Raw genomic sequence first — 12,203 nt, 5'->3', positions numbered from 1 at the left:
AAGAGGATGTTTTAAAGGTTAGATGGGGCGGATCGTGCTGAATAAAATCTGATAGATATGAAGGTCAATACATGAGATACCTTATATCATATTCACCTTTACGGAATAGTTCCCAATGCTATTTTTGCCACAGCTTGGTTTTATTTTTCCAGTCCTCAACTAACCCTGTGTACCAAAAAGCCTGGGCGAATATAAAAGCTGGAGGACAATGGGGGAGCGTTGCCACCAATGACATAGCCTTTGCAAAAGTGTTGGAGGGCAAGAACGTGTATCTCACAACTGAGTCCGAATACAGTTACCAGTAGGCTGAAACTTTCTGAAGGAGAAAGTATTCTTTGGGTGAAACAAATGAGAATAAAATTGCTAAGCATGTTTTGGTGCAGACAGACATTTAAGGTTGTGCTGATATGATTATTAGAACAGAAGTTGCATGTTATTGATAAAGAGATGGCAAGGTACTTATATGAGATCATGGAATATGCTATACGATGTGTATATATATGACGAGTAAAAAACCATATGAAAGAAATAGACTCATTTTGTAAACATAGCTGAACATGTAAGCAGATAAACTTTATAAACCCAAACCACTAAAATCACAATATACACCGTCCCTTCTTTAAAGAACTCAGATCCAGCGCTATTTGACAAAAAAAAAATCAAGCCTTTTTTTCTCAGGTATGGCAGCGACAGTCGCATGCTGGCTCTGACGAAGGAGAAATATATTACTCTCTTCGTCAGCGTGGCGGTGACGAAGAAATCGCAGCTGAAAGACCTTTTTGATAACAGGTTTGCTTTTAGATTTACAACATGTCGTAACCTGTATGCACATTTCTCATGTTGGTTTAATCTCGAATTCTAAATTGTCTAACTAATCCAAGAGACACGACTAAATTACATCAGAATAACTGTACGATTAGCCGAGAAAATATACTCTATAAGTCAATGACTGAGAATTCTAAACTTAACTTCCATCCTTTCCTTTCCCTTCTCGCTCAGGTTAGTGAGGATGCGAAGTGCAGGATTGCTGAGCAAAATTCTGAAGGACTGGGGAGAAGCGCGACCCCAACCCCTGTCTAACGCCGCTCCCCCCATGTCACTCGCCAAGACAGGGTCAGCTTTTCTACTCCTCGGAGCTGGCATGGCGCTGTCCCTGTGTGTCCTCGGGATGGAAGTCCTTGTGAGGCGTTGCCTAAAGAGAAGCACACTGGCATCGAAGTGAATCAGAGAAGAAAAAGTAATTAAACACAGAGAAAAATAGAGAGCGAGAGCGGGAGAGAGAGAGAGAGAGAGAGAGAGAGAGAGAGAGAGAGAGAGAGAGAGAGAGAGAGAGAGAGAGAGAGAGAGAGAGAGAGAGAGAGAGAGAGAGAGAGAGAGAGTGTTTGTGCTGAGTTTGCTGTTAAGATCCCCCACATAGATTGTGTCGAAAAACGCACGATCTGGTTCGAAGGGTTACTATAACTGGTAGCGTTGAGGCGTTAGTGCCGGAAAGAGATAGGCCTGGCAAGGGAGCCTAGAGTGGTGGCCCGTAAGAAGAGGCTGCGTCCGAGCTGGACGGAGTGTCTGCAAGGGCCAAGATGCAAAGGCACGTGAATTACTCCTGCAATTTGTCACTCCTGCTAGTTGGAAGACGTGACCTTGAAGGACCCTGAGCCAATCTCAGAGACTATTTGACTTAACAAATTTATTGAAACAAAACCTTAAATTTAAAAAGGATGAGGTAACTTAGGTTATACTCACCCCTATCTTAATAAGTCCCTGTGTGGGTTCACATTGCAAATGCAGAACTTAGGCATGTCAACAGATTAGAATGTATACAGTAAATGTAAAAAGAATACGAGTATTCAGAGTCAATTATTTACCTATTAGTAGAGTGTTAAAACTAAATAATTTTCGAGAGAGAGAGAAATCTGAGTGAGACGAGAGAAAGAGTGTGTGTGTGTATATATATATGTATATATATATATATATATATATATATATATATATATATATATTTACACACACACACACACACACACACACACACACACACACACACACACATATGTATATATACAAACACACACACATACATACACACATATGTATTATATATATATATATATATATATATATATATATATATATATATATATATATGTGTGTGTGTGTGTGTGTGTGTGTGTGTGTGTTTGTGTATATATAATATATATATATATGTGCGCGCGCGCGTGTGTGTGTGTTTGTGTGTATAGGAATGTGTACACACACACACCCACGCACACATGAATAATATGAATATATACCAACGTCAGAAAAAATAACCAATAAGGATGCTTATTATTCATTTATTTATTCATTAAAAAAAAAATCTGACGCGACAACATTATTTGTAACGTATACAGCGATAGGGTGGGGCTTGGGGGCAAAGCAAGTATGGTAAATCCCTCCCCCTTCCCCACGACAACGAGTAAGGAATTGGTGGGATAAGGGTTCGTATGCAAGGTGGTTGCGGTGGAGGTGGAGGCGTTGTTCAGCTCGGAATCCATTTTCTGTATTAACAGGGATACTGAAAAATGAGGTCTTGGCGAAAGGAATGAGACGACAGAACATGTTTGGAAAAAGGGTGTGACTGTTGGTGGGAGTGCTCTCTTATGACCGAGAAAAATGAAGTAATCATTGTAGACCCCACATACACTACAATAAAGCATAGATCAGAGTAGCAACTCAAAAGGTCGTACTATAAATGTTACAGGAAGGGGCTGGCGACTGCTTCGCCAGGCATTACCACAGGTAACGCCTGGCTCAGCCCAAATGCCACAACCAAGTCCAAGATGGAAGACAGACAAGGCCAACTGGCAGGCATTTCAGAACGCCTTGGCCCAATGTTTCAGATGCAATGAACCCGCACAAAGTGAAAACGTGGAAGTGCTTGAAGCCAGACTTACCAATACCATAAATTAAGCAGCCTTACAGACCATACCTAAAACTCGGCCTTGGTCCGGGAGTCACAAAGACGCATGGTACTTTAATGACGAGATTAAGGTCAACCACAGAGTGAACATGTGCCGAAAACAATTCCGAAGGCAAAGAACCCCTGACAACCTAGCCCTCCTAAGGGAAGTTGCCAGGGATGCCAAGGAAACTGCCAACAGAGTCAGGCAGGAAAAGTGGCTGAAATGGTGTGAGTCCTTCGACCAGACCAGACTAATGCACAAGTTCTCTGCGAGAACAAGCAGCAATAGTCTGCCAGCCGAACTGAGGGCAAACCAAGAATGCCTACAACCAGGCAGTCTTGCTCATATTAGAGAGAGGGCAGCTGAACCCAATAACTCAGATGTTATCTTTATCAGTTCTGATGGGATTTCGTACCCCATCATTTCCCACCTAGGATTGGCAAGTGAGCTCGCACTCTTGGAAATCATCAACAAGTCCTGGGAAACTTCCACTCTACCCTAGAGCTGGAAGAGGGCTACCATAGTTCCCATCCCAAAACCAAAGGAGCCAGAGAAGTGCCACCCCATCTCTCTCCTCAGCTGTCTTTCCAAGACGGCCGAGAGGATGGTACTAAACTGACTCCAGTGGAAAATGGGATGCCCACATGAGCACCTCCATGGGTTCATACAGGGCATGAATATAGCACAGTCTTAAGCACAATTAGCACTGGCACATCTGTGGTAGTATTCCTAGACCTGGAGAAGACTTTTGAATTAGCAAGTCCTCTTGCCATTCAGGAGACCCTGATCCAAAAGGGAATCAGAAGAAAGCTCTTGGCTTGGATAGGTGACTATATTAGGAACAGAACAGCCAGAGTCAGATTCCAAGGTCACCTGTCACAGCACACCACTAGAAAATAGAATGCCACAGGGTGGCGTTCTCAGTCAAGCCCTATTCAACACCCTAATGTCCTGTATCCTCAACATACACCTCCCAGTGGGGTGCAAGATCATCTCCTATGCAGACGATCTTGCAATCATCTCCACTGAACCACACTGCCTAAATAAAGCCCAGGGAGGAGTGGTGTAGGACAGGACTAAAGATCTCTGCAGTCAAATCAAAAGCCATGGCTCTGAGCCACAGTGTTCACGGCACTAGTCTGAAAATCCATGGAATGGACTTAGAGTGGGTCCAGGACTTCCAATACCTTGGGGTAAGGATTGAGCGGACCCTCTCCTTTCATAAGGAGGTCCAGTACCTTGTTGACCGAACCAAAACAAGACTGTCTGTCATGAGAGCAATGAATGGGAGACATATAGGAGCCAGACATAAAGTACTACGAGCATTCTATGTACATTGAGGACTATGCCTCTGTCGCTCTGATTGCCACGATGAAAAATACTGAGAGAAAAATTGGAGACAGTTCAAAATGAAGCTGCCAGGATCATTCTGGGTACCCAAAGGTGGACAAAGGTCCTCAACCTCCTCATGGAGGCAAACCTCCTCCCCATGGACTTTCGAATTGATCTAACGGCAGCACAATTCCTTTCAAAGGTCAACCAGGCTCCCAGGAACACAAGCCTAGGACAACAAATACTCAGAACACGAGCTCTTTCCAAACAATTACTGGCTGTCTCACACAGCCAGGGTGTTGATACGCTATTAGCTCAATGAATAGCTACTTGCTAAAAGCATGGACTCCCCCACCCTGACTTTATAGATAGAGTTCCCGGTTATGACCGAGAGGGTCATTGCAGCCATCACTACTCCGGGTAGTAGAACATACTTCACGGTTGGATCAGTCGATCCCTTGAGCCACACTGCAAGCGTCGGCTTTGCAGCAAGGGATGCCACAGACAACGCCTCCTTGCTACAGGCAAAGGCAGTTGCAATCATGGGAGCCCTAGCCCACGCATCCCTGAGGGAAGGACACGTAGTCATACAGACTCCAGGGCAGCCATTGACTGTCTTCAACACAGCTCACCCAAAGACAACATCTATCTCCTGACCACTGTGTTTACCATAGCGCAGAGGATTCTTGCTCAGGGTAAAATAATACTTATTAATTGGGTCCCCAGCCACATTGGCATAAGAGGGAACGAACTTGCTGACAGGCTAGCGACAGTGGCAGGGGTATGCCCCCAAATCCCATAATCATACAACCGAGCCGAAAAAATCTTAAAGAAGAAGTGCTCGTACCGTCCTCCTGCAGCTTCACAGAGAGAAAGCGAGATCCTCCCCCTCGGCCAGATGGTACCCAGACGCCACAGGCTGTGAGCCACTGGCACTCTCTAAAGTAATAATTCTTCACAGAATTAGACTAGGTTACCACTGTGCATGGCAGACCATAGAGACAATAAACCATGAAGAGAGGTGTTGCATGCATTGTGGCGAGCCGAACGCCACCCTGGTACACTACTTACTGAATTGTGAGCACACACAATTTCTGAGACAGGGAGCGCCCACAACAGCCGCCGGGCTGGTAAAGAGATTGTTCGGTATGCTTACACCATTGCGGCAGAAGCACCTGCTGGCAATTCCGCCACCACGGTAAGCACCGATTATCAGAGAACAAAGTGAGACAGCCATAAATAGCTGACACAGGCCGGGCCATATATGGAAGGCCAGGGCGAAGCTAGATCTTCTCAAATCTCAATTGTACTGAGGTCCGACCAGTGCGAGCGGAAAACTCATCGTTAAAAGTAAAGTTCTCAGGATCTCCCTTACAGCGGTTAGTGCTTCATGTATGTGTGTGTGTGTGTGTGTGTGTGTGTGTTGTGAGTGATAAGCTCAAATATGCTTAGAGGGCTTATCAGTAACCTCCCTTATCAGTGATCCCACAACCCCTTAAGATGCATCTTAAGGGGCGGTTGTGTACGCGCGTTTCTGGTTATCTGGGCCGAATCGTAGCACTTTAGTGCGAAATCTGGGGGCTGAGGGGATCCCGCAATAACCAGACCTAGAGCGTTCTCTCCTAGACGAAATCATGGGCTACTCTAGGGTGCAAATAAAAACATAATCTGTATTACTTGTTATGTATCAGTTATCAGAAAATTATCTATTTATAAGCATATAGATTCATATACATATATATACACACACACATATAAGTATATATGTATAAACATGCCCGTTTAAATTTAAGTATATATACATATATATATATATATATATATATATATATATATATATATATATATATATATATATATGTGTGTGTGTATATATATATATATTTATTTATATAGATATAGATATATAGATAAATAAATATATACATAAAAAATTATTTACATGTTTATTTATAAGTATAAATATATGTATGTATATATATACATATGCATAAATAAATAAATACATATATATAGATATATTTCTTTATTTATAAATATAAGCATGTCTGTTTGTGTGTGTATATATATGTAAATGCATGTGTGTTTATGTATAAATACATATACATACATACATATATATACATATTTATTTATATAAATATATAAATATATACACATACCTACATGCTCGGGGTGATGTGAAGCGATGGTGTAGTAGCCTAGTTAGTGGTAAATGCTTGCATGCCAGCTCATAGCCTCCCTATCATCAAGACTTCTGCAGTGCCTCCTCGTGGCCACCCATGGAAACTAGGTACCTTGCGGTCCTAGGCTGAACTGTGGAGGCTCTTGGAGCAGCAGGAGGCCCTAAAGATACGGAGCCACGGCCCACCGGCGTGTGGATACGCCCTGGCTTCGTACTAACTCCTGCCCCCGTGCCCCCACGAGTTAATGGGCGGGTGTGGGGAGGCAGGCCTTGCCAGTCGGCCCCCCCAAGATAACCACTGGCAACGAGTCGTATAGTTGTTGGTGCTGGGGGGAGGGCTGAAGTCCCTCCCACCCAGCAAGAACGGCGGGCTGTGGGTCACTCAGGGTTGGTGACCGTTGGGACTCGGGTGGGGAAAGGGTGTTACCCGTCATCCCATCTGGGTCCCAGCGGCCGCCAACCTGGCATGATGCTTGTGGGGGAAAGCTCTAGGGAGCCCTGCAGGTGGATTATGGGACCTGCAGCCAGCCTACCTCCTCTATATGGGGCGGCGTCGGCAGGGGTGGCAGAGGTAGCGCCCATCCGGAGTGACTGCCCGAGGTTAGACCTCAGATGAATTGGGTGGGGGCTTGGAACGTCCGTTCCCTGCGACAGGACGATCGGTTACCACTACTGTCGCGGAATTGAAGCAGCTGAGAGTTGAGGTGGCTGCTCTTTCAGAGGTGAGAAGACCTGGCAGCGGCACGATTAGTGTGGGTGGCTACACTTACTACTAGTCGGGCCGCAGCGATGGCCACCATCTCCAGTGAGTAGCCATAGCCATCTCCAGCAGACTTCAACCCTCGGTAGTTGAGGTCATTCCAGTCAATGAGCATATTATGTTATTGAGACTGAAGCTCTCGTTTGGCTTCATGTCTCTTATTGCTGTATACGCTCCTACGGATGTATATAAATTTGAGGTGAAAGAGATGTTTTACGCCAAACTTGCATCTGTGGCAGACAGTTGTCCTCGGCGAGATATTCGTATTGTTCTGGGCGATTTCAATGCGGTATCCGGCTGCGATCGAGCTGGCTACGAGATGTCTGTCAGTCCTCATGGCTCAGGAGATGATGCTGGCAGTGAGAAATAGCCACCTCGGTGGAGGATCCTCCAGAACTGCAGGGTGTATCGAAGCGCCGAGTTCTGTGGGGTTCCACTTTAGAACCCCCCATTGCCCAAATGAACACCCAAGGGTGTTTCATTTGGACAGATTGAGGGAGGACGAGTGTGCCCGGGGGTTTGCCGAGGCTATCTCTGGTCGTCTCACAGCACTCAAGGGCCTGACAGACCCTGTTCTTATGTGGGATACCTTCAAGCATGAAACGCTTGATGCAGCTCAGGAATCCATTGGTGAACGCCCAAGAGCAAGACAGAATGCCATCTCGCAGAAGACACTGGAAGCCACAGATGCTTGTCGTGTGGCTCGATTGTCAGAGGGGATAGCAACTTGCACCGTTCTCTGGTGCCCAGGACTAGGTCACTGTAGAGAAGGGATAAGGAACAGTTTATCAGTAATTTTGCAAAGGAGGTCGAAAGCCATTTCTTGGTAAATGACCTTCGTCCTGCCTACCAAGCCCTGAGAAAGCTGAACTCCAAGCCCCTCTCACAGACGACTGCAGTCCGCTCAGCAAGTGGCCAGATAATCTCAGATCCTGATGGGGTGCGTGTGCGTTGGGCTGAGTATTTTGAGCAGTTGTATAAGGTTGATCCACCAACAGTTACCTGGATGTGGGTAATGTTGAGATTCCTCTGCCAGACCCCCCCATCAGCAAGGATCCACCCTCCCTGACTGAAGTCAGGGGGGCGATCTCCAAGCTGAAGAGTGGTAAAGCAACAGGTGTTTGTGGCATCCCAGCTGAATTGTTAAAGGCTGATGGAGAACCTATGGCAAGGGGCTTGCATGCAGTCCTGTCTGCCATCTGGCTGACTGGTACCTTTCCCCCTGACCTGCTGAGGGGTGTGGTCATCTCTCTCTGGAAAGGGAAAGAGGATCGCTGGGACTGCAGCAATCACCGAGGCATTACACTTCTCAGTGTTCCAGGCAAAGTACTCGTGCACATCCTACTGAGACGTATCAGAGACCACCTGTTGAGGCACCAAAGGCCGGAGCAATCTGGATTCACTCCTGGTAAGTCCACAGTAGACCACATCCTGGCGCTTCGAGTCATCGTAGAGCGCCGTCGTGAGTTCGGACGTGGGCTGCTCGCAGCCTACATCGACCTCAAGAAGGCGTTTGACACAGTGCATCACTCTGGGAGATCCTGAGGCTAAGAGGAATTCCAACAAGGATTGTTGGACTAATAGCAAACCTGTATACAGGCACTGAAAGTGCTGTAAAGTGTGGTGGGGGCCTGTCGAGCTTCTTCCCTGTTAGTTCAGGCATGAGGCAAGGCTGTGTTCTTGCACCAACACTTTTCAACACTTGCATGGATTGGATACTGGGTAGAGCTACTGTCCAAAGTCACTGTGGAACAACTCTGAGCAATATCAAGATTACAGACCTTGACTTTGCTGATGAACCCTAGTGGCGACTCTTGATGCATTTAGTAATGAAGCGAAGGCTAGAGGTCTCCTGGACCAAGACCAAGATCCAGCATTTTGGGGGTCTACTAGGAGACCCTGTGCAGTGAGTATGTGCTTGCGGTGAAAACATCGAAGTCACAGAGAGCTTTATATACCTCGGTAGTGCAGTTCACAACTCTGGGCTGTCAGACCAGGAAGTCAGTAGACGGATTGGCCTGTCAGCAGGGGTCATGAAATCTCTCGACAAAAGTATTTGGAGATGCCGGTACCTGTGCAGAAGGACCAAGTTATGTGTTTTCAAGGCCCTGATACTGCCAGTTTTAATATATGGTAGTGAAACTTGGACGCTATCTTGTGCTCTGGAATCTCGTCTTGATGCCTTTTGTAACAGATCCTTGCGCCGGATCATGGGGTACATTTGGCGGGACCATGTGTCCAACCAACGGCTGCACCGTGAGACCGGTACAGGATCTGTTACTTGCACAATCCGGGATCGCCAACTCAGGCTATACGGCCATTTGCCTCAATTCCCGCAGGATGATCCTGCCCATCAGGTTGTCTCTGTCCGTGACAATCCTGGGTGGAGGAGGCCTGTGGGACGGCTCGCCGTGAGGGACCCTCGTAGGTGGAAACAAAGGGTGGATGCGGCTATGCGCCCCTGCCGGCGTTAGCTCCCAAATGATGATGATGATGATGATGATGCATATATACATACAGTATATATGTAAACATATGCATATATATGTATATATGTATGTATGTGTATATGTATGTATATATATTTATATATATAATTAGTTGTAAGGTTTGCAGATGATCAAGGTATGGTTGCTAAAACTGTTAACGGATTACAGATAATAATGGGAGAGTAAATGAAGTATCACGAAATATGGAATAAAGATCGGTGTAATGAAGATGAAGGTTATTGTTATATCTAGACAAGGTGGTGGAGTTGCGAATATTACTCTAAACTGTAAAAGAACAGAACAAGTTGTAAAGTTTTGTTATCTTGGATCACTGATGAGGGGAAATGTGATACAGAAATTAGAGCAGTGGCAAAGGCAGCTTTCAGCAGAAGGAAAGAACTGCTAAGCAGGAATATTAGTCAGTGTAAAGAAAAAGACTGTGAAAGTGGTGATCTGGAGTGTGCTCATGTATGGATCAGAAGCATGGACAATGAAAGCGGACATGATTCAGAGAATAGAGGCTTTGGAAATGTGGGTTTGGAGAAGGATGGAAGCTGGACAGATAGGAAGACCAATTATGAGGTACTGTCAATGGTGGGAGAAAAGAGACAATTCACGCTGCTAAACAGTGAGACGGACGAGCTATCATTGTGGAGTTGGAAACATACTGAATGTGGAAATAAAGAACAACTTGTGAGTGCAGAAGGAGCGACCAATTTTGAGCGTTAAGGTGGACATCAAAGAAATGGTTCTTTTTCCTGACACAGTGGTTCTCAAACTTTTCCAGGCTGTCGTCCCCTTGGCTTCCAGGTGGATTTTTAGCGCACCCCCCTACTTTACAGAGACCATTCCTCCTTCAGAAAGGCATCCAAACAAGCCCACAACTGTTTTACGTGTAGAACATAGATGAGTCATCCCGCCATGAGGGGTAGTCTACCAAAGCGTGATAGGACGTCATTCGGTAGATTGGCTTAAGAGATTTTGGGAATCACTGGTAAGTCCGAGATGTGAAGCTGAGCCTCCACCGGGTTATACCCATGAGGCTAATGCCGATTCGCTAATGTGTGTCAGCTGGTGCTGACTCGGATGAGCTTAGTCCTTACCCGACGTGGTTCCCAGCCACAGCAGTAACCTCCAGGCGACACTTACAACTTCTCGCGCCTGGGCAAGGCGCGAACCGCCGACCCCTCGGATGAGAGGCCGACACGTTACCACTGAAATTTGTGAGCTAATGCTAAGAATAGGAGAAGAGGTGCTGGGATAAGCCTCCTGGAGAGGTCCCCTCAACAACAAGAAGATGATATGCGATCAAGGAAGATGAAAAATTGTCAATGTGACTTACAAAAGAGGAAATATACCTCCAGACATCCGAACTAGCAGGCTTACATGTAAACCATTCCTTAAGTAACAAAACGCCATTGACTTATAAGGATCTCCATATAATTAGCCTAATCTTTCATTTATGTAAAATTCTACTGCACCTTAAACGGGAAAGGATCATACCAGTGACAGAAACTCTTTTTGAAGGGAGTGGCCGAGGTCTAGAGACCTACTCTAGGCCTTGAGAGTTGAGACAAGCGATAGCAAAATATATACCAATCTATATTGGAATCGAGTGACAAACGTAAAGTATTGAGATTTGATTAATAACTGTGATGACATTGTCATCACTAGAGGTTTTACTCTATGTACATGGAAACATATTATCATCCGTCCTTTTATACAGCAAAAAAGGGAAAAATACGATCAGTTATTCTGATGATACAGTTACCAATATTGGATGAAAATATCCAAAAGTAAACTGATAACATTGTCAACAGTAACACAGTTCAACTTGAAATTGACTGCCAATTAATTGAACACAACCATTAAGAGGAAAGCCGAAGAAAAACACTCGAACACTCTTGAAAGAGTAGATGGGGGAAATTGTCAGTATATAACCGAGAAAGAGAATTAGGACAGCGTATGATCAGCACTCTGGAATAACAGAGAACATGCTGTATACCTTATACATGGGGAAGAGAAAAATCGCTATTCCGCATATCTGTATTGTGTTACTGGATTTTAATTATGTAGACTGTCTGTACAGAACAATTCATGAATACTAAAGCAGCTGAATATAAGAAGCAGTCTTTTGCAGTGTACAGTATGAGGGGATATGAAGAAAAGCTTTTTCGATTAGTGATCGAAGTAATTATTATAGAAAATAAATGAGTAAACAGAGAAGCATACAGGGAGAGATGTACATTTTTGTAAAAATTTCTTCTTCAGTTACAATCATAAACGTTTATCACGACAATGTACTACCAATAATATTTTTTGTTTATTCATTTTTAAAGCAGTCAATTGTAACCCGTGTGGATATCAACGGAATGTCAGAAAGTTTCAATGAAGTTAATATAATGCCATACAAATTTCAACGATATTATTATTATTATTATTATCATCATCATTATTGGTTACGACTGATATAGATGATATTATGAAAAAAGGCACTC

At 44.7% G+C, this 12,203-nt stretch overlaps 1 protein-coding gene across 1 annotated transcript in view; it reads left to right on the top strand.

Annotated features, from left to right (window-relative positions):
• LOC125026234 (glutamate receptor ionotropic, delta-2-like) overlaps window positions 1–1,269 on the top strand; it is an 8,716-nt gene extending 7,447 nt beyond the window's left edge. Inside the window, exons 9-12 of the mRNA XM_047614536.1 lie at window positions 1–17; window positions 153–301; window positions 679–789; window positions 1,000–1,269. The exon at window positions 1–17 is cut by the window's left edge and continues 201 nt beyond it. Of these exons, the coding sequence (XP_047470492.1) occupies window positions 1–17; window positions 153–301; window positions 679–789; window positions 1,000–1,222 (500 nt within the window). The 3' untranslated portion in view covers window positions 1,223–1,269. The remainder of the gene's footprint in view (window positions 18–152; window positions 302–678; window positions 790–999) is intronic.
• The last annotated feature ends 10,934 nt before the right edge of the window (window positions 1,270–12,203 follow it).

This window comes from Penaeus chinensis, chromosome 6 (genome assembly GCF_019202785.1).
Source record: "Penaeus chinensis breed Huanghai No. 1 chromosome 6, ASM1920278v2, whole genome shotgun sequence".
In the NCBI taxonomy this organism is placed as follows: Eukaryota; Metazoa; Arthropoda; class Malacostraca; order Decapoda; family Penaeidae; genus Penaeus; species Penaeus chinensis.
The sequence above is the reverse complement of the archived record's forward strand: the minus strand, read 5'-3'. Positions and strand labels throughout refer to the sequence as shown.